General features: G+C 39.2%; 1 protein-coding gene across 2 annotated transcripts in view; it reads left to right on the top strand.

Annotated features, from left to right (window-relative positions):
• Nucleotides 1-13,474, top strand: part of prkcbb (protein kinase C, beta b) — a 143,392-nt gene extending 129,918 nt beyond the window's left edge. Inside the window, exon 17 of one of the 2 annotated variants that reach the window (XM_081384997.1) lies at nucleotides 11,410-13,474. In XM_081384997.1, coding sequence (XP_081241123.1) covers nucleotides 11,410-11,568 — 159 coding nt within the window. In that variant the 3' untranslated portion in view covers nucleotides 11,569-13,474. Of the gene's footprint in view, nucleotides 1-1,892; nucleotides 4,507-11,409 lie in introns of those variants that run through there. The other variant, XM_081384996.1, reaches the window with a different exon arrangement.
• Nucleotides 13,475-24,135: the final 10,661 nt, after the last annotated feature.

Raw genomic sequence — 24,135 nt, 5'->3', positions numbered from 1 at the left:
ATAAAGTTGCAAAATAAGTTCTGTTCTTTTGAATGAATACCAGCTCATGATTTCACCATCCAGTTTAGGCAAAAATTTTTATGCTAAAAATGAGTTCTCTAAATGTAATGCAGCTTTGAAAACATGGGGAAATTGAAAAAAAATATATATTGTTACTAATAAGTAAAAGTATATTGTTTCCAGTTTTTAAAAAGTGTAAGTTGCTTTCATTTTGAAGGAGCTGTGGTGAATGGACCCAAAGTTGATTGCCCAGCCATTGTGCTCATTAGAAGCAGAGCCCCTTATAGACTTTAGCAAGGTCTTCACTCTGATTGGTGGAAATGATGAACTCCTGTGAAGTCGAAAGCTTGTGAATTTGTCCTGTGCTGTGGGTCTATATTTGATCCATACGCATCATATCTGATCTACAGTGTTAGCATTGGTTCTCCACTAATGACTGTGTAGTATTACAGTAGGCTATGGCACAAAGTATGGAGTCACAATATGTTTTTATAAATAATGCATATGTAGAACAGTAACACATGGATTGTGATATGCATCATACTGTGAGCTGTCTCAGCTCCACAGCAATAATATTCACCACTTGCCAGATTTTTCCTCTTTCAATGTGGCTTCACCTACAGTATTGTTTGCCAAAGGAGAGGATGCAGAGATACATCATCATGGGCCAGAGGTAGAGAACTGGCCAGGTTTGGAAGGTTCTGTTGGTTTGACTTTGCTTGCTGTTCATGAATATTACATGACTGTGCTTTAAAAGGTGAGTTTTGCCGCTGATCGATGCTCTCCACGAAAAGAGGTCCGTACGTGTGCGAGGAATTTCATTCTCATTTACAGATTTGCTTGTGTGGACTCACCTGTTTCTTACCCTTATGATGAGCGAGCTATTTAAATGTCACTGGAAGTGCAGTAGAACATTGGAATTTCAAAAGCTGACATTTGAACTGAAGCGTATGTGTTGGCGATGGCATTAATGCTGTTGTTATTGTTTTCACTGTTGTTGTTGTTGTCGTTTTCAAAAGCATCATGAATGACACCCTAACACGCCATTAACATCTGGAACATATTTCTGTATCAGTATGAGTGTAAAGGTCTCACACACACCTCCATGCATTCATATTCTCCAAGTTACACCCAATACCCTGGTGGAAAGACCAGATTCAGGCTTCCCAAATACGAGTAATATGAATTACCATGCTGGCCAGTAGTTTCATCAGATACACCAGATCAATCTCCCAAAAAATTGCAGCTCTGTCATCATTTATTTACCCTCATGTTGTTCCAAATTTTGACTTTCTTCTATGGAACATAGAAGAAAGAATGTGAAAGTGCCATAAAAATAATTAATACGACTAATGCGCTATATTTCATATGGCTTCTGGTGATGGCTTGATGAACAGATTGAGGACATTATTTAATCTTCCATTGAGCTTTTAACCACTGCAAACAAATAATTTAGGTGAACTTGAAAGCATGTAAATTCTCTAGTGTCCTTTAAAATAAATACAATATCTGTCTGAAATTATAATTTATGTGTGAATCAGACATCATTATTTCTCAAAATTTTCAAGTAAAGTTTTGGTCTGTTTCTCTAGCTATTCTTTAAAAATACAGTTTTGGAATAACATGAATGGTAAATTATGACAGACTTCTCATTTTTGGGGGTTAAACAAAGCAGCCTAGTTGGGACATTCATTATGCTGGTCTGTTTAACAGGATATGTATCCAGAATTGCTATTCAGTAACCTGCAGTACCTGTCACACCCCTAACATTCACATCCATTCCCATACTTTTATTTGTTCTCCCTTTTACTTTCTGCTTCTGTCTTTTATGACCATGTTCATCATCCCCTCATCCATTACATGCCTCTCTTGTTCTTCTCTCCCTCCTGCAGTGTGGCCGGGATGCAGAGAACTTTGACCGCTTTTTCACCCGCCATCCACCGGTTCTCACCCCTCCAGACCAGGAGGTCATCATGAACCTCGACCAAGACGAGTTTGAGGGCTTTTCCTTCATAAACCCAGAATACCTTGCCATGGAAGCCCAGAGTTAAGGGCGACCCCCAAAACTAACCCAACCCTCCATCAAACCCCCTCTTCATCAAACCTCCTCATGTTTATGTACCATACACTCCGTGAAACGGCAACGTGTATGTATATAAACAGCCATGCATCGAAACTAAACCATCTATTATACATATGCATGCGAAACTTCAATATCTGTAGATTAGCCTAAAGGTGGCTGAGGCTTTCACAGCATCCCACTGAATGTATCCAGGCTGGAGGAACATTTGAATCTAAAGGCCTTTGTCTTTATTCTATTTGTACTCTACAGTTTTCCTGATTGTGGCGTGTATTGCATAGCTCTCTTCTAAACTACCCTCAGATGTGTCTGTTGCCGCACCGTAGGTGTTCAGATTCAGCCATTTGCACTATGGGTGCATGAATCACATACGAGATGCATAATGGCTAGCCTCGCTCTCCTTATCCAGTCTGTGACAGTGATACTTTGCTTGTTTCAAAAAGAATGCAAAGTCAAAAGGTTTTTGCATGATGATTTAGTTTTGCCTGAACTTTTATGATACATATGACGTTAGTTTCCTCTATAGTGCACCCCAATCTCTGACTTGCATTGTACAGACTAGTAGATAACAGAAATTTACCAAACTTTTTTTCTTTTCTTTTCTTTTCTTTTTTTAAGCATGAGTAAAATACTTTTTTAGGATGCCTGTATCCTGTTTGCGTGTATGTACAGGCCAGTAGAGCTTTATGGATGTGCCTGATTGTGGTAGTGATCTGCTTTTTTGCCTGATCATCTCACACCATCAGCAAACACTCACCCCTGTACAGGAAGCATGACTCCTGTGATGGTTCCCGTTGGCTCTTCCTTGTTTAACACTTGACTTCTGCTTAAAGGTCAGCCGGATTTTATCGAGAGGTATTTGACAGGCATATTAAATATCAACTACCTCCTGCTAGAGACAATTACAGATTGAGGTAGGATGAGAGAACAAGTGCTAATATCAGAAAAGAACTAGTGCTGTAGCCAATAACTTTTAAAAGACCCATCGGCCGTATATTGCTGACCCCTAGGTTAGATATGAATGTTTTTAATGGGTACGATCTAGAATCTCCAAAAACCATTTTTCAACATCATTGGGGTTTACAATGACAAAAGGATGAGTAGTCAGCCATGGGTAATATTTAAAATGATACCCTGGATTTCATTGAAGAGGTTGTGTATGAGAAAATTAGGCTAGTTGGGACGCATTGATATAGCTTTGTTTCGCTTGAACGATTTCATCTTGAAGCTTGTCAATAGAGACCCGCCGCGTGATAATATGCTGAAACTTGGTATGTGAAAACACTGAAGGAATACCACAACAGTTGTGTGCAACATAATATTGAGCATCAAAGACAAAGTTGAGAAGAACAGGATATAAAGACGCCGAATAATTTGCAGCACCATTAAACAGAGTAGCTTTGAAAATAAAACATTTTGAGCGTGTAAACATTGCTCATAAGCACCAACAATAGGGGTCCGATGAAGCTATCTGACATTGTGTTAATGGGTCCAACAGGGGCTGGTCAGCGTTTTAATACAGTGCCCTAATTTAGCATGGTGACTGCTCAGATACGACAGTTGGTCTAGAAACACGAGCACTGTTCATGTCAGCGGTAACAGCAGCGAAGTCCCTGTGTGGAACAGATACCGTATCACTAAATGGAACTGGAAAGGCCACAAGAGCCACACATCCACAGAAATGGGTCAGATCCTCTCAGACATCAGAGTTCCCTGAGCGGTTATCCGTGCTGACTAGCGGCCAGTGGCTTTTATTGGAAACCACTGGGGCTTCATATCATATCTTCATCATAGGATTTCAGGGAAGGGATAATCTCTCTAAAATGGTTTCTCACATGAGAAGGTTTCCAGATAATGTTGTAGAAAATGGTCTTTTGTGGGATAAGATACTTTTGTTTAAAACATAAACAAAGGACAAAAAAAAAAGTGCATTTGTCATTACTGCCAAACAATACAGCGAGCAGTGCAGCGTAGGACTTTGATATATTTTTTAAGTGTCTTAAAATAAGCAAATAAAATGTATAAAATGTGTCAAATGTTATTAAATGTTATGAATTCTATGTGGTCAGTATTGTAGATAAAAAATAAAATAAAAAGGGGGGATTTTTTGTGTTTTCTATACCATACCATGTGCATAGACTAAAGAAGCTTTGTGCATGCATTACTGAGAACTGATTCAGCTTAATAGACATATAAGACGAGTGTTTTAGCGAGTGTACTTGACCTTTCTGTGTGCTTTGCTTCATACATCCTCAATGCTTTTCTTGTGCCAAAGTATTTTCCACAAACAAAACGCAAGTATACATGGAAATAAAACTGAAACATCAATAGCCATTGTTTGGTTTTGCGTTGTTTTCCTCATTGCAATTTTGAGTGTGTAGCCTATAACCTTGAAATGACACTGTGCCTATAAATATGAACTCTGGAAACACAAATGACTGTTTTCCATTCGAAGATCCCGATATGACATTTTATTCTATCACATAAAGCATTATTTGTATGTGTTTCTGAACTGCTTGGCAGAGAAAGTCTTGTCAGTTTGCTCGGAGCATCGCTGTATAAAACCAACTTGGACGGTATGCAGCATGTGCCCACGCTAAGCTCTGCATATTTCATGCCTGCCACTTAACATGAGAACATTTCATCTTGTTCCACCACCATTCAGCCAATGACATATGGAAAGAACATACATAGGGGTGGTTGAAAACTAGAGAGACGCTTTATATGCCATATTAATCATGCTGCAAATTTGTATTGTGAATATTGGTGCTGTTGTTGGTGCTGCTAACATCATACAGTATAATGTGGCCTGCTTGCATAAATACCACCATAAAAACCAGCATGGGGGTCCTAGAGATCTTTCAAACTTGCTGTTTATACATATATGCGGTACACAGTTGAGTCTGGCGCTCCACATAAGAGTGTTAATTAATTCTGAATGTCGCAGCCTCAAATTAAATGAGTTGGTTAGCACGAAGTGTGTGCGGCTTATCAGCTGAAAACAGGTCAGCGTTTGATACTGCTGTTCTCTTCTTGCGCTGACATCAGCTCGGCGCTAATCCGCTCCTTTATAGAAAGCTCTGTGCCTTAGTATCGCACGAAATTACAGAATCACGATTGGAATTAAAGCCTGGAAAAATGAGCACCTTGGATTTAGGGGGGGGGGGGTTGTCTCTCGTCTTTTCTCTCCTTCCCAAGAGTTTTTTTTTTTTATCTTTCCCTTCGGGGCTTTTGGTACAGCATGCATCTTGAACCCTATCTTTGCTATATATCTGTATGAAACCACGGGCGATAAATTCAGATCTGCTGAAGTACAAACGTCTCATCCTGGTGTTCTCAATGTGCCGACGTCCACCACTATCTTATATGTCCACGTGCATCATAGCCTGTTTATGGGAACTGAACTGCTCAGTGTGCCCGTGCTAATCTCATCTTGTCAAACAGACCTGTATCTAATCAACACAGAATGGCACTGGCCTGCATCAGCATGGCAAGCTAGCATGGATGTTCCTGTCAACTGAGACCATTTTGGACCATCATTCATCTCTAATTAGAGTCATTTATCATTTAGTGACGGTTCAGGATATCAAATATTTTGTTGGATGTTCTTTTTATGCTTTTTGATCTGTTATATCCATTCTGATGTTAACAATTTACACCATTTTTTTCAGTTCCTGGTACCCAGTGCTACACCCATGCTAACAAAACACAAAGGTCAATTGCCAATTTAGGTGTCTAAACGTGGATGCATGAGTTTTGTTATCTGTATATTATCTGTATATTACACTTTTACATGGATCATTACAACAGTAGACATATTTATAGGATTCTTATATCTACTATTTTATTTGATCATCTATCGAATAATTAAATCTCAAGGTTATGTTGGATGGTTAGAATTAAAACTAGCCTTTCAGAATCAAGCCTGCATTGATCCCCCCAGTCCTGAGGTTTCCATGCCAATGCCCAGTGCCATTTACCTTTGAACTGTTTGGCTCTTGAGAGCTCAGGTAATCTAGTGGCCATCACTCTGGAGTTGTGGCTTGTGTGCTTCGCTGTGCTGTGGTGTGCTTGAACCAGCAAATGGACATAAGGTAGGAAATGTGCTTCTGTTGTTGTATTATATCTCTTCCTCCTGTCCACTGTATTCTTCCTGTCTGGAGCTGTTTTTATCCATGTGTAAGGTGCCAGGAGATCTCAAAAGCTCTTCTGGACTGTCTCTCTTCCAGTTTTCTCTTGTTTGATGTGATCTGCATACCAATATTTGCAGTCATATGTATTCTCTGCGTCTGTGATCCTGGTTGTTTGTAAATCCTTTTTGCTGTGCTTTGACGGCACTCTCATCCCTCTCTCTGTCTTCCTCACCTAAAAGCGACTTGTCCCTGTTCTTTGTCATTTTAAAGTGCTACTGTATGTTCAATGCCTTGAAAAAAGAGATAACACTGCTTTGTCATTGTTGGTTTGTTGTCTTCAAATGTACTGAATGTTTGCTTTAAAACTGAGCGCCATTCTGCCTTTAAAATATTTTGCACTTCCCACAATTCCCTCAGGCCCACCATTGACCAGAAAGCTGAATTATTTAGGTGGAAATAATAAATTAATAGCATTGTTTTTCCAAGACCGGCATAATTTTTATTTTATTTTTTTAAGTATAACAGGATATTTGACAGGAAAAATGGTGGAATAGCAGCATTATAGCCCCTTTTACACAGCAATCCCAGTAAATTACCATACAATTATCAGTATGACTTTACCAGTAAATACACAAATATGCTGTTCACACAAGCAATGGTGTTCTGGCTTTTACCGGTAAGAGACCATTCACACATCAGTACCAAAAATACCAGTAAATTCAGGCGTTAGGGAATGATCAAACAGAACGCGCTTTTGCTCTTAAAAACACGAGATGCACATAATAGTATCCAAATGCAGAGGCGCAATGCTGATGAATCTGTCATGCTGTCTCCAGCGTGACACGTTAAAAAAACTGAGATGTGGCGCAATGGTCAAAGATGATAATCTAGCTCATATTTAAATAGAAAAACTATTAAAAAGCTTACTGTAAGCAGAGCGGAGTAATGACGTCATCTCCATAAGAACTTTGATTGGCCCAAAGCAGACATTTTACATCAGCGCGTTCTGACTTCGTATTTACTCATACCGGTAATCTTCATTCTGCGTTCACACAGAGCACATTACCAGTAATTCACTGGTAATGTTACAACTTCCTTGTTAGTAAATTGCCAGAACCAATTTACCGTATTTTTGAAAAGGTCACACATGATATCTTACCGGTAATTTACAGGTAAAGACTGTATGTGTGAAAGGGGCTTGCAGCACTGACAAAAAAAGGAGTGTCGTTTCAGAACAAGAGCTTTAATAAATCCCCATTACAAAGATTTAAAAAAAAATCAGAATAACGTGTAGGCCTACTGATGCATCAATCAAAATACAACCAGGATCATAAACTAACTAGGGTCATGTCGACTTAAGGAAGCCACGTTTCTGCCTCAGAGTAATTCAAATAGACAGAGACAAACTTAATTCCGAGTAAAAAACATAATGACTAAGCGGAATTGTTCTTAAATTGTAGATGATACACAAGTAGCAGTGTTGTGCATGTCAAAGTGAAACAAATACTGTATAATATAACATCTATAAAGTGATCTATAATATAGACAATATATCTATAATCTGTCTATAGAGACATATAGAGACCAAATCCGATAAAATTGCCATATTCAATAACATGCTAAAACTATTCCTGAGAGTTGTCATGGTTGAAATATCTCCATGAAAAGTCTTTCATTAATTAATGATAATGAAAATAGTTAATGATTTTGCACATTATTCTAATTTTACATGGTGTATTTCAATCATTTTATAGCTGTGAAGGGCATTTTAAAGGGATCACCTGATAAACAACCATGTTAAAGGGATAGTTCACCCAAAAATGAAAATTCTGTCATTAATTACTCGCCCTCATGTTGTTACAAACTCGTAAGGCCTTCGTTCATCTTCGGAACAAAAATTAAGAGATTTTTGGTGAAATCCGATGGCTCAGAGGGAGCTCCATTGACAGCTATTTAATTAACACTTTGAAGGCCTAGAAAGGAAGGAAAGACATCGTTAAAATCGTCCATGTGACTACAGTGGTTCAACTTTATATGAGAAGCGACGAGAATACTTGTCATTTGTCAGAACGCCAGCTCCTGCGTCATCACCACGCGCCGTGGTGCTCTCGTGAACGTGTGTAGGAGACTGATACGGAAGAGAAGAAATTGTTGAATGAAGTCGTCATTTTTGGCGCACAAAAAGTATTCTCGTCGCACAAAAGAGTATAATTTGTGTTCCGAAGACGCACAAAGGTCTTACGGTTTTGGAACGACATGAGGGTGAGTAATTAATGACAGAATTTTCATTTTTGGGTGAACTATCCCTTTAATTACTCAAATTTTCAGTGGTTTCTTTGTGAAGACTTGTGAAAACTATTTTTTTGATAAATAACGGATAAAAGGTGGCAGAAAATAATAACTTTTATCATTTTGAAGGCACAATTATGAGAAATAGACACATCTGTAAGATATGAAGTCAAAACTACAATAGTGAGACATGAAGGCATGGGAAAAAGTCACAATAGTCAGATGTAACGATGTGAGAACAAAAATACCAATTGTAAGATATAAAGTTGCAAGTACAGTATGAGACAGTCACATTTACTATTATTTATTTATATATTTATTTTTTTATGTATTTTTTATTTTACTCTGAGGAAGAAACCAGCTTGCATATTGACTCATTGAACACAACAATGTAATGGCGTTCATTCAGGAATATGTTTTTTTTTTTCTCCACTATAATTTGAGATGAAAGCCCCACTACCCTCTATCAAACACATTTCTACAAGACAACATAGCTTAGCACTTTGTGTGAATTTGTGCATTAAAACGTTTTGCAGTATTTGCGTTGCTGAAGCTTCTTGCTCCACTGATGCTCAGAATATTGAGCGCGGCCCTCCCCCCACGCCAGCGTTTCCTTTGCCTTCATGGATTTACATTGCCAAGCAGTGCATTAACAATGTCTAGCCCCAGAGAAGGCCCAGTCCTCTCTCCTTCACTCTGTTTTTTCTTTCCATCCCCTCCATCTTTCCCACTCTCTCACACCTTCTGTCACATTCCCTCTATCCCTTTCTAGCTTACTCTAACCCACCTTGCCCCCACATCCCCCTCCCCCCTTTCTTTCTTTCGTTTACTCTGTCTTCTTTCCCTCTCCATCCTCCCACTCAGTATGTGTTTGAATGTGTGTGTGTGTCCTCTGAGCCAGGCTGGCTCTTCCCTCGGGCACGCTGGCACACAAGGCCACAGCAGCAGTAGGAGAGGAATTCTCCCAGTAAGAACAGGCCTGTGGGCCTAACAAACCGTCTGCCCCTTTCATTTAGACTCCTCTCGCAGAGAGAGGCAGAGGGATATGGAGTAAAAGAGAAAAGCCAGCCGTGCCTACGCTTCAGCATTTCATAAAAGAAACAGTACCGCACAGTGTGTCAATGCAGCGAGCGTCTGCCACAGCAGATCTGGATGGGGACTGTCAGTGAGATATGAGTCTCATCAGTGGCCTCGGCGTCTTTTTAAGTGCTTGTGTGTTATAGTGTCTTCTCCTGAAGTGGAATCCCTTCTTCTTCGGCACACACTTCTTCTTCAGCCTTTAGCACAGCTGGGCTTCTGCCTAGAGTCGGTTTTCCATCAGCTTCCAATTTAATGTGGATAATTGTGGATTTTTAAGGGACAGTTCACCCAGAAATTAACATTCTGTCATTATTTACTCATCCTCATTTTGATCCAAAGCTCTATGCTGTTTTTTTCATACTAAATATTTATATAGTTTATAAATTTTTTTACACATTTTTTGAAAGAAATCAATACTTTTACTCAGCAAGGACACATGAAACTGATTCCTATTTCAAATATGCATTTCTTTTGTTCATTAGAATAAAGAATTTTTGAATCAAGAATCCTTGAAAAAATGTTTCACGGTTTTCACATTTTTCAAGAAACTTAAAGGGGTGGTTGATCATGATTTCACTTATTTAACTTTAAGTAGTGTGTAATGTTGCTGTTTGAGCAAAAACAACATCTGCAAAGTCACGTCGCTCAAAGTTCAAAGCAAAGGGAGATATTTGCTTTTAAAGAAATCGCTTTTTAAGGACTACAACAAACGGCTGGTAGGGACTACATGACATTCCTCCCGGGTTAGTGACATCATGAACCCTAAAATTTACATAAACTCGCCCCCGGGAACACGATTTATAGATTATCGTGACAGAATGTGCTAATCAATGACTAGAAGATATCTACACATAAGCTACACAAATTCATCAACTAACCATTCAGAAATGTTGTCTACATGTTGTCACTTATTCTCGAGTCTCTCCATCTTTGTCTGACTCCGGTTTGAACATAAAAGGCTGAACGTTTTTGAAATTTTCAGGACACAAGCTGTTATAGCTCCGCCCCCTGTGCTGGGAGCAGTAGCTCATTTGCATTTAAAGAGACAGACACAAAACCAGTGTGTTTTTGCTCACCCTCAAAAAGTGACAACTTTAACATGCTATATAAAAATAGCAGTGGGGTATTTTGAGCTAAAACTTCACATACACACTCTGGGGACATAAGAGGACTTCTTTTACATCTTGTGAAAAGGGAATTATACCACCCCTTTAAGTAGCAAATCAGCATATTATAATGATTTCTGAAGGATAGCATGACAAACGCTATTGCTGTTTTTACTGTTTTTGATTAAATAAATGCAACTTTGGTGAGCATAAGAGACCTCTTTTGCTTAGCAACTGTAAACTTTGGAGTAGATTTATTTTGCCATACACCAATTTGTAGTGACCATGTGCTGTCAAGCTTAAAAATGTTAACACAAAAAAAGTCACACAATAACAATAATGATGGTTAATGTTACTGAAATCCAACCTGCAGCACAGGCACCACATTTGATTTGTGAGCAAGATACAGAAGATTTTCACAGAATAAAAACTTTTAGAGCAAACCTATTTGACTTTGAAAACATGAGTCATATTTCTTTTATAGTGCTTGTATGGTGTTTTGTCATTTTTGGATCTGAGTTAAAATTCCACAAAAATTTCTTCCTTTTTGTTTCACTGGAACAAAAATAAAAGTATACAGGTTTGGAACAACATGAGGTTGAGTGTATAATGACTGAACTGAGATTTTTGAGTGAACTATCCTTTCAAGATCTGAGGGTTTTGAAGGTATATATTATTTTCTAAATGCAACTAACACCCCTTTCCTTTCTCTTTTTTCTAGCGAAACAGCCGAGATACCTGCAACTTTGACCGAGAGTTCACTAAAATGGCTGTGGAGCTCACGCCCACCGACAAGCTGTTTATCATGAATCTGGACCAGGACGAGTTCCTGGGGTTCTCCTACACCAACCCGGAGTACGTCATTCCCACTCAGGGTTAATCGAGCATACGCACCAGAGACTGCTGGCCATGTATCTCTGTCTGCCTGTATGTGTGTGACATGTATGCTCAGGGTCGTGAAAGCTCACTCATATTACTGTAACAGGATTTTACCAAAGGGCTCAGGTTGACCATCTCAGTATATAGCTGTGCGGTATTCAGACAAGTTCCCATGAAGCCAGAATTCAACTAATCTGTCTCACCATAAGTCAACCGTTTCCCTCTTCCTTTCACACTTTCAGGGGAGCCGGTAGCCCCGCAGCTTTGCGAGATTGCATTCTGTGTTGGTGTTTATACAATGGTAAACGCGGCCTATGCAACAAACGAGGAACAAACACGACTAACCCCGAGTGAGCAATTTGAAAAACAACAATGCCGCCTTCAATTATTTATTTGCGGTTCATTATTTTTCCCCCTGTTTGGTCTCTATTTGAGCTGAGCTAATGTTTAATTCACTGGCTTAAACCCATTATACCAAAATATTATTAACTTTCACACATGACTTGAGCCGGCGATCCCATGCAGCCTCTGCAAAGTGCTGAATCCTGGCAGAAGTGTCAAGAAAGAGAAAACATGAACAAGAAAGACAAAGATGTCAAGATGGTTGCACAGTGAAAATGTCACTATCATTCATAAAACACTTTATTTCAGGAAGGATTCATATTACTGGGTTTGGGGAGAGTGAAGATTTGTAAAGCTACTAGTTCGTATTTCAGTATCCTTGAGGACAAGGATTAGAAATAGCCGGATATATCAAACGCAGTCGACGCCGTCTTGCAATACAGAATTCAAATAGTACATAACTGTGTATCTATGCACCTTGTAGGAAACACAATGTGCCATTTTTCAAAGGACGTCATCATCCTTGTGATTTCAAATGCTTAATTTGCATGATTGCAATAGTTTGTTTATCCTCTAGGCATAATACTTTTGGATATATCTATCATTGAGGCGAAAAGACTCATACTTGCAAAAATCATACTTGCATTTCCGAACACTTGGTCTAGATCAGTCGTGTATCGCAATGTGATTGAAGTCCGCCACCTATGTGCACTGATGACTCATAGGCTTTGTGTATATAATGTAACTAAGCACTTTCTGAAAGGACATGTAGTAGGCCTATTTCTTAGCTACCTTCTCGTTCATTTAAAAGATAAAGGCATTCCGTTGATAAGGTTTTGCATGTTTGGATTTATTATCATTACCCATTAATGGCTTATAATTTGTCCCATGCATCATCTTCAGGTTTTTTTTTTAAGTAGGCTATGTAAACATATTCATTTGTCTAAAATGTACTTGATGAAACCTCTAATGAAAATGACTTTGAGATTAGATACACATAAATCGATAGGGTTCTCACTCTTGAATAAGCGGAGCTGGATTGATCTGTTCTGCCCGCTCTTGTACAGATCCTCACCTCTCTAGTGCTGTGTGTGTAGCGGTGCCGTCTCTGTGAGGTGAATTAGTTGCAGTGTTTTGATTGGGCTAAGTGATAGCCTTCATTTTATACTCACCGTGTGGCTGCTTGGTTGCACTATCCCATAATGCAAACCCGTTCTCTCCGTAGAAAGTTAAGCCGCCGCGTATCGATCGGGCAATTATCAAAAAGAGAAATAAAAAGCATATATCAGTTGACACCGTGGAGCGTGAGGTGAACGCGAGTTGATTTAGAGGGAAACTTTCGCAGGCTTAAAGGCACAGAGTGTCCTCTTAATTTGCTAGCCGAATAGTTTATGACTCTGAGGTCAGCTCCAGGGATCAGGGATAAAGGATAAAGGATGCGAGGTCTCTGAAGCCACAAACACATACTGAGTGAGATGCAAGGTAAATCATTAAAGTTATAACTTATTGATGTACTTATGAGAGAATATGTAATATGTTCTATTTATAATACAGATATTCAGTGTAAAACTGCTTTTGTCTGGTTTCTGTGTGGATGATATGTGTGTGCATGTGTGTTGACTACAACAGTCTTTCGAATTGTAGTCTGGGGATGTTTATCATTTCCTTATATCTATAATAATATTTTTCCTAATATTTAGTGATAAATATCCAATGGGTTTTCTTGTATTATATTATTAAATACTATATAATCAAAATAACATTCAAACAAATTCAACATTCAATAGGCTATATTAATGTAGCCTATTGAATGCTATAAACAATGTTTTTCTCTTAGATTAGATTATATAAGAAGTGGGTTCCTCACATATTTGGGGGTCCTTGGCATCAAAACGTTTCGAATCTAATATTAAATATTGTAATATTGCACATCTAACATTGAATATTGTACATCAGGTTGCTAATTCTGGTGGTCATTTAATGTTTTTTTGTTTTCTCTGTATTTCCTTCATATTTATAATCATGAAGTTTCTGAACCACCAGACCGAGATCTTTTGTAAATATTGTACATAAAACACACACACACACACACACACACACACACACACACACACACACACACACACACACACACACACACACACACACACACACACACACACAATTTAAGACTATCTTTGGTTTTGTGGTTTTAAAGATAAAAAAAAAATTATCATCAATTTTCTTTTTCTTTTCTTTTTTGTTTAGAAGAAAAATATTTTTCTTGTAGCTTAAAAGGTGAATATAATTGTTTGACCATTTTTCTTACATATTATAATAACAGATTATAAGTAATTTGCACTTTAGCTGAACTTTAGCATTTCACATCTAATTTATTGAATAAAATACACAATTTTCTTGTAAAGGTTGGCTTCAATGCGGAGTCACATCTAAACTGACCCTGCAAATTTAAAACAGCACTGTGTGTGTGTGTGTGTGTGTGTGTGTGTGTGTGTGTGTGTGTGTGTGTGTGTGTGTGTGTGTGTGTGTGTGTTTACTGCACTTGAGGGATTAATATTTGGGTGACTCAGACAAACATACAGTATTTTCAGGCATGTGAGACGCTGCAGCCCCTGTGAGTGTTTTGCTAAGCACAAGATGCTATCTGCCAAAGAAATGTCCCATCTTATCAGCTGCAGAAATTCATGTTTGGGAAATGAGACGATGCGACTGGAGTCATGGGCAATCTGCAGACGCAAATTATTCCCCTGGCCTGCCGTCACTCAGAGCTGACTCCCACATGATTTGATCTTTCAAGAAGATCTCCCTCGCCCGAGTCCGGCACTCCAGACCTGGGACAAAAAAAAATGGTATAAACAAGAATGAGAACAATTACCCAAAATCCTCCTCTTCCTGTCAGAATCATCATAATGCTTGTGTGTGTGTGTGTGTGTGTGTGTGTGTGTGTGTGTGTGTGTGTGTGTGTGTGTGTGTGTGTGTGTGTGTGTGTGTGTGTGTGTGTGTGTGTGTGTGTGCGTGTGCGTGCATGAGAATATGAAGGTTTCATTCTCGAAATGTCATCCTGGTGCTTTCTCTGAGGCTCGGTGCTGATTGAGCACTTTTGGTGTAGCTTTCATTGTGACAGTTAATGAAATTATTTGCCTTTGACAACAGCTCATTATATGCCTCAAAGGCATTGTCTGGGACTGCTGTGTTCTGATCTTTTTCATTCTCTCCCTGTTTTTTTTTTTTTCACCCCCTTTGGAGTTTTTTATATATATATATATATATATATATATATATATATATATATATATATATATATATATATATATATATATATATATATATATATATATATATATATAAATCCAATTAAAATCATCCCCCATGACAAAGAATCTGCCATCGGAAAGACCAAAGTTAGCCTTAAAAAATAGAACATATGGACGGAGACAAGACAGCAAAGTAAAGCTTGCTATAGAATAATACGTTTCATAATGACTACACCCCGCAAGTCATTTATCAGCATACAATTTGAGAGAGATTCCCATACATCCTCCCTACTTACTCATGCAATCATCTCTGTACAATTGAAACAGACTAAAGGTGCGTTCAAGTCCTCCTGGGAAGTTTGTGTTTACAAGTTGGGAAGTCGTAATTATGATAGCAGGTGCATTTAATGCTGCCTTCATGTGCTATCGGAAATGTCCTACTTCCCACTTCTGAAGTTGTGATTATGAGCTCTTCTCATTCTAATGCTTTGTTGTCGGAAAGAATAGGAATCATGGAGGACACCAGGTTTATTCTTGCCTATTCGTTGTGAAAATCGTATTAAACCCAAAATGATATTTAGCATTCCATTTATTGACAAACATATGAACCAGAATCATTACACATGAATTTTAATGATATCCCATTCCTGATCCATAGGGTTTAATATGGAGTTAGCCCAACTCTCCTTTTTGACCATTCTTCTAGAAGCGCATTTGTGACGTTAGGCACTGATGTTGGACGAGAAGGCCTGGCTCGCCGTCTCCGCTCTAATTCATCCCAAAGGTATTCTATTAGGTTGAGGTCAGGACTCTGTGCAGGCCAGTCAAGTTCCTCCACACCAAACTCACTCATCCATGTCTTTATGGACCTTGTTTTGTGCACTGGTAAGGGGCTATCCCCAAACTGTCCCCACAAAGTTGGGAGCAAATTGTCCAAAATGTATTGGTATGCTGAAGCATTAAGAGTTCCTTTCACTGGAACTAAGGGGCCAAGCCCAACTCCTGAAAAACAACCCCACACCATAATCCCCCCTCCACCAAACCCAGTCCCAGACTCGTCCATCAGATTGCCAGACAGAGAAGCGTGATTCGTCACTCGAGAGAACACGTCTCCACTGCTCTAGAGTCCAGTGGCAGCGTGCTTTACACCACTGCATCCGACACTTTGCATTGCACTTGGTGATGTAAGGGTTGGATGCAGCTGCTCGGCCAATGAAACCCATTCCATGAAGCTCTCTACGCACTGTTCTTGAGTTAATCTGAAGGCCACACGAAGTTTGGAGGTCCGTAGCTATTGACTCTGCAGAAAGTTGCAGACTTCTGCGCACTGTGCGCCTCCGCATGCGCTGACCCCACTCTGTGATTTTACGTGGCTTACCACTTCGTGGCTGAGTTGCTGTTGTTCCCAATTGCTTCCACTTTGTTATAATACCACTAACAGTTGACAGTGGAATATTTAGAACTGAGACTCAATATTTAGATACTGAAATTTCACGAATGGACTTATTGCACAGGTGGCAACCTATCAGGGTACCATGCTTGAATTCACTGAGCTCCTGAGAGCGACCAATTCTTTCACAAATTTTTGTAGAAGCAGTCTGCATGCCTAGGTGCTTGATTTTATACAACTGTGTTCATGGAAGTGATTGGAACACCTGAATTCAATGATTTGGAGGGGTGTCCCAATACTTTTGGTAATATAGTATAGATCTACAGGAACAGGATTGGCCACTCCTGATTTAAACATTCACCGCGCTATGTAGTAATTCTGGAATTTTGGTCAAATACAGGCTATTTCTGCTGTGTATAAAACATACAATACACTTCCAATGATTATTCATAAATTTAAATATGCACAACTTTAATGACTAGACAAGGCGATGTAGGTGTTGTGCAAAAATAAAAGAATCGTTTTCCTCTCCACCATGTTTAAAGTTTATGGTACGCCCATTTCAGAAAAGTGGGTATAAAAATTATCCCAGATATGACTTGAGAGGGCCAATTGTCCAATTTTTAACTACGAACTAAGTCTTATTCATGATAAGTTCGATAGCAATTGAAGGCAGCATAATTAACTTCCGCCCGAGCAAGATGGCGATTTACCTTTTCTGCAAAATAATTCAGAACGATTTTTAACTCTACTTCTTCAAAATGATGAATAAAGAATGAATGTGCATCAGATGTGTTTTTGCTTTTTGTTTTTATTCGAACTATTAAGGGTGCTGTTTTGAATTATGTATTCTTTCATAATTGTTCAGTGTTATCATTTTTTGTTAATGCAACTTAGCTAGTTTTATTGTATATTAATTTGAACAAATTTACCATCAATACAGATGCTGCATCTATTGCGTCCGCCATATTTTCTCACTGACCAGCCCACTACAGGCTGTGCGATTTTTGCAATCCAATAAGATCATTACAAATCACTCTGTATGACATGAATCTAATAAACTTGGTTACGACATGTAGACTGTACAATGATGACACCAATTGAATCGTAAGCTGCGACGCAAGTTATGGAAGAATAAAACGTCATCAGCATGCGCTACTGGTAAACAAATAGAGCAAGATGGATCACACTTTGGTAACTGTGGTTTTTATGTGAAATAAAGAGGGGGAAGTGAAAGAGGAGAATATGAATGCAGACATAGGGAAAAGAGGCCAACTTGGCATGTCAATTTTGCAAATGGAGCTTGAGGTAAGTAGTTTTAACTTTTAGCGCCATGTCGTGATGATCAATACACCATTTCATATTGAATTTTTATTGGCTAGTCAGTATAGACATAAGTCGTAGCAGCAAACACACTGTGAGAAGATCATGCTAAATTTCTGACATTGTCAGAAAATGATCGCAGGCCATCTTCAAGACCTTTGTTTCACTTGTAACACTTGTAATTGACTTTGTGCTGGCATTCTTGTGCATTCAGCTCGTAAATATGATCTTTCCAACTTGAACGCACATATCTATTAGTCTATATATCCAGCCACATTCTCACCTCGCCACGTCCACTGCTGTTGCTAATGTAATTACCTCCTCAGCCCAGCCTATTTTTCGTATGTAACGTAGTCGCACAACCGGTAGACTATCTAGGCGACATTTCTTCAGCGTCACAGCGCGTGGTGTGCGGGCCTTGTGCAATGGCCCCTTATCCATCCTCTAATGACACCCTAGCAGGCCCCTGCAGCGAGATTTACAGACCAACAGACGTGCCCCTTCTCCCGCTTTTCTGAATGGGATGTAATTATAGCTGTGTTGGGTGCATGGTGTGTGTTTTAGCGTGCATTATATCCCAGTGGTGGCTTCCCTCCCACTTCCCCCACCCCTAAATGCCCCTCAATTCTCCTAGCAACTCCCCATGCAGCGAGCAAACAAACGGAGAAAAGCCGCTATTGATTTGAATTCGTTTTGTTCTTCCTCAATTAGTGTTCTCTCCGTGTGCTGTTTGTTCTCGCTTTTAAAGAAGATCCCAAATTAACTGCAAAACAATTTGCTCTCTCGCACATGGCAAACACCAAAGCGCAGAGATATTCTCCTCCACAGAGAACGCTCTCGTTCTGAAGAAGAGAAGAAGAAAAAAGACAAAGGCCCAGCGTCTGATATTTATTTCATTCATTGTATCTTGGAAAACGTTTAGGAGAAATGCATGACGGAAGGATTTATTGGATTTGGTAGCACTCGCTTACAGAGAGGTGGAGAGAGAGGGAGCCTCATGCTTTTTTCCTTTTCTTTAATTGTGATAAGTGGTCCGGCTGTCCTGTCTTATAGAGGTAAAACAATTTAAAAAGCAATCTCCTGTTTTAATGAAAACAAGCATGCGGGCCCGCATGGAGCTAATGAAGCCGAGAGAGTTATTACAGAGGCTCCAGGGATCTTCCACACGGCTTGTGTACAGTCACAGACATGGTGTGGAAGGGGAGGGTTTCTCTCTCACTGTGAGCAGACAAATGTAGTACACAGAGAGGAAAAATAAAAACCAGGAACAGTGTGTTCATTTACCTTTTTCATATTTGTAACACACTGCATAGGAGACAGTGAATGGGCAGCAGCATTGCTAAATGTAGCGAAGCTATTGGTTGAAATGCATTTCTCCATAGCGATGATTACGAGATTCATCGCTATCTCGTATTTATGAGATTTTTTACGAGATTAACGCACTTGAACACCACCACAAAGTCGTAAATACCAGTGGGGAGCTCTGGATTTTCTTTGAGCCCCGAGTTTATGAGCTTGTCAGTGAGAAATACCGCAATACTTAGGTATTTAGCAGCGATATTAGGTGTGTTTGACTTGATGCGGCACTGCACAGACCGACCCGCATCTGACTTAAAGCAGTGCATGCCGCTTAGACATTTTGTCTGTATTGAGACTGTGCCGACACCACGTGACTATGACGTATACCATCATAGTACTGCGAGAGCGATTCAAGAGCAGCCGGCTGGTGCTCTGATGATGACACAGCTGTTCCACGATTGGCTGTATTCGTGTTTTGTGTTTTTTCTGACACAATCAGCTCAGCTGATGCTCACCACTTCATGTTTTTATAATAGTAAACTTTTTCATGTAATTTTAATGTTATCTTGTGTATATCTCCAATCAAACACACCTGATTCAACTCATCAGCTCTTTAGTAAAGACTCTAAGGCTGAATCCGAAATCGCCCCCTATACCCTTAAATAGTGCACTATTTGAAGGGACAGCCGTTTGTAGTGGTGTCCGAAACAATAGTGGACATTTTTGAGTACACTCATTCAATCCCACATTGCACTGCAATTACGAGTGTACAACCGATGTACACTCAACGTCTGTCTGAATTCGCTCACTCGTTTTTTATTCACTCCTTCAAGTGAACAGTGTTAGTGGACTAACGTAGGGAATAGTGAATTAGGGTTTGGGTGCGATTTCAGATTCAGCCCAAGACCTCAGATGGGAGAGCAAATTCACTCTAACGTTGTGTTTGTTTACAAAAGAGAGGGAAGACGCACATGTTGTATTGTTCATCCAAGTGGTACTTGTGCGATCTAAATCAGGAAGAATGACCTTTCACAGATTCCCAACATTTTAGCTCCTGCGCATACGTCATTATGCGTCAGCAAGCTTGCGCTTCAGACTGCCATTTACGTGCTCAGGACCGTTAGCCGAGGCTGTGGATTACAGGTAATAATGTAAATAATGTTAATTTTCTTGCACAGACCAATCGTTTCCCTTCACAAGACCTCATTGAATTTGCTTGAGTTTTGAATTTGAATGAGTTTGTTTTTTTGACTCTCAGAGTTTTTTTTTTTTACATTTCTACTGAATAAGAATAGTCTACATTGGATTGTCTGACGGTGAGTAAATTAACAGCAATTTTTGGGGTGTCACAAGTCACAAGCTGTTCCAGCATAAATGACTTGATCACACAACTCCGTTCCTCCAAACTAACTCTTTGTGTGTTTTGTGAGTACACACACACATACACAAACACTTTAGTACTCTCTTAAATACTATTTTATATTGTAACTACTTGACATGCATAAGGTAATGTCACATTTCCTCAAGACAGACAATATGTTTTTATTCTTATTTTGGAGATATTCTTTTAAATAAACAAGTATCTGAACACATTGCAGCTTACTATATTTAATATATCACACATGAATAACTGCAAGCTATACTGTTTTCTATGTAGCTTCTAACTATATAAACATTCAGATAAGCTTTGCTAAGTTTTTAGCTTGGCTAGCGACAATTTTATTATTTTTTTTAGTTTTATTTACTTTTTTTGAGTAGCTTGCCCAACACAGATGGATTTTTTTTTCTATGCTTCTCTGAGCATCATTATAGGTGCAGATGGATGAAAGCGTTCTCCTCTCCTGCTGATGTGCTCCTATATTAGTGGTATTTTGTGGAGAGATGCAGTTCATGGACGTTCTGTTCCTTTTCAGTGGATAGTGCCCCTCCACTGCCCTCTCCTCCAGCAAACTCAATAACATGGCATCATCACGGACCCACTGAGAAGATTTAACCCAGACTGACTTCAGCCGCTTCGACAATATGAATCGAGCTCACTGCTGTGCCTCCCCTTAAACCACGAGGGAATTGTGCGAGGTAGATGGAGAGAAATGATCCTTTCCGCTATTGTGATCAGTAATGAAACATCTGTGATGCTAATTACAGGGAGCCCAGGAACTGATAATTACTGGTGTTTTTACAGGGGTCTAGTTCATAACTCCCAAAATGATACGGCGAGAGAATAGTAATTACTTGCCTTCGAACACCCATGTTTGTCAATCAGTGATAATCTTCAGAGAGCGTGGTATAGCTCTGAGCCTTTGAATTATAAAACACTCATCAAATATAGAAAACTTCATAGGAAACTTTTTATTCTATAAATATTTCCCAGAGCACAGAATGAATAGATAAGTTATTCAGAAGGAATACACCAGCAGAAGCCTGGCTTTGTCTCTCTATTTCCCCCTCTCTGAGGAGTCATAAACTTTCCGGCACATTTAATTGGTATTCTTCATGTTTATGTAGTTGTTCTCCGACAGCAGCTCATGCCGAAGAGGCAGTGAGGTAGAGCGAGCGCTGCCTGATCATGATCCAGCCTCTGATTATGTAAGTGTCCTTTCATCCCTGTGTGAACTCTCCTCCCTCTGTCTGAGTCTGTCACTCACCATCACTGTTCCTATCTGCTGCCATCTCGCTCCAGACCGCCCTTTCTGCCCACGTTCTCCCTCTGCCCCCCTTCCTAGTTTCATATTCTTTTGTCACACCTGTGAGGGCTTTCTCTCTGCTCATCCTGACATGCTGGGACTTTGGTGTCTTCACGTTGTGTTCCCAGGGGATGTTTGGAAACATTTTTACCTGTATCCTTTCAGCTCTCACTCTTTTATCTTCATGATCTCTTTCATCATAACCCTGTGCGGAGTGAAAATCTCTTCATTGTCATCATATCATTATAGCCATTAGTCATTCAGAAGTAGCTGCATGGTGAAAATCATACTCTAACTGTGCTGTTTATAATTAAGCATGTTGACAAGTCGTAAACACACAGAAATTCCTCTGCCTTGAAGAGGGTGTGTAATCTGACAGCTCTCACGTCAGATCCTCTTGGGTCTTTCCTCTATCAGTCTCAATTTCTTGAGGATTTACACTTTGAATCTCCCAGCACATCAAAATCGCACAGCATGGTCTCCGCCACTGGTTATCCACCATTGCTGACTGTTCTGGATCAAATTTAGCAATTTTCCAAGTGACTATTTCCTCTCAAATAATATTTTTCTTTTTTTTACATTTCTCAGGTTTAGTACAAAGACATGGACACGTTCCAAATAAAATGGTGTAAATAGAAGACTTTTTTTCACTGCAAAAATGGCTTTTAATCCATGTCTATTATCTCTGAGACAATCTGTATTCTAGTGTACTCATAAAAGTTGAATAAAAGTGACCTTTTAAATACACACATTTAAAAATACAGTCGAAAATAGTCATGACATTCTCTTCCAGGAAAATGGTGAGAAATATTGATGGCTTATCCTGCACTACAAAGACTTTTTTCAAATCAAATGTGAATTGAAGGGTTTGGAGAATTTGAAATGTGCATAGTAGTGTAAAGACATTTGTCCAATAAAAAACAAGTACTTGTCTATCATTAGTTCCTCAGGGATCTGTCTTGGGTCCTATGTTGTTTAGCATTTATATGCTTCCTTTGAGGAAGGTAATATGGAAATATGGTTTAGGGAATCACTGTATGCTGATGATACCCAAATTTACATCAGTTCCAAATCTGATCTTACTGTCACCTCTGCGATTCTCACATATTGTTTTTAAAACTCTTACACTAACATACAAAGCTATGCAAGGAATAGCCCCTTTTTATATCTGTAACTTAGTCACCCTGTACACGCCTTCTCGTTCCCTTCGGTCTGCTGATTCTCTCACTCTTCAGCAGCCTCCCATTAGATTCACATCTAGAGAGAGATTTCTCTGTCGCTGCACCCAGGTTATGGAATGCACTTCCTCTTACTCTTAGAGATGCTCCCACATTAGCCAGTTTCAAGAAGTTGCTAAAAACTCATCTTTTTAAAATTTCTTACATAGGTTGTCATGATTAGTATTCTATTGTGCTATTTAGTTGTATTGCGATGATTATTTTATGATTTATTGTTTCTTTGTATTGTATTATTTTTGTTATTCTGCATTTTATTTGTTTTATTTGCTATTCTTTGTAGCGCTTTGGGTTTTAGAAAAGCAAATTATAAATAAATAAATGTATTATTGATAGAGGATCTAAACATCACAGATTGACCTGTGGCAGAGTGAAAATTGTCCATGTGAATACAGTGGTTCAACCTTAAAGGGTTAGTTCACCCAAAAATGAAAATTATGTCATTAATGACTCACCCTCATGTCGTTCCAAGCCCGTAAGACCTCCGTTCATCTTCGGAACACAGTTTAAGATATTTTAGATTTAGTCCGAGAGCTTTCTGTTCCTCCATTGAAAGTCAATGGACGGCATACTGTTCACGTGCAGAAAGGCAATACAGACATCATCAAAGTAGTCCATGTGACATCAGTGTCTGTGTTGTACGTCACACGCATCACACATGACCAGCGTTGGCCAATAGTGAGCCTACGTGTGACGTACAACACAGACGCGCTACGCAAAAACACTACGTGAACTCACTTGAGGCCCAGAGAGAAGGAAATGAATAGTGGAATAAAGTCGTTATTTTTGTTTACTTTTTGCGCACAAAAAGTATTCTCGTCGCTTGATAAACTTAAGATCGAGCCACTGATGTCACATGGACTACTTTGATGATGTCTTTATTGCCTTTCTGGACGTGGACAGTATGCAGTCCATTGACTTTCAATGGAGGAACAGAAAGCTCTCGGACTAAATCTAAAATATCTTAAACTGTGTTCCGAAGATGAACGGAGGTCTTACGGGCTTGGAATGACATGAGGGTGAGTCATTAATGACATAATT

This window comes from Scardinius erythrophthalmus (assembly GCF_964197995.2).
Source record: "Scardinius erythrophthalmus genome assembly, chromosome: 1".
In the NCBI taxonomy this organism is placed as follows: domain Eukaryota; kingdom Metazoa; phylum Chordata; class Actinopteri; order Cypriniformes; family Leuciscidae; genus Scardinius; species Scardinius erythrophthalmus.
This window is presented reverse-complemented; position numbering and strand designations above follow the sequence as displayed.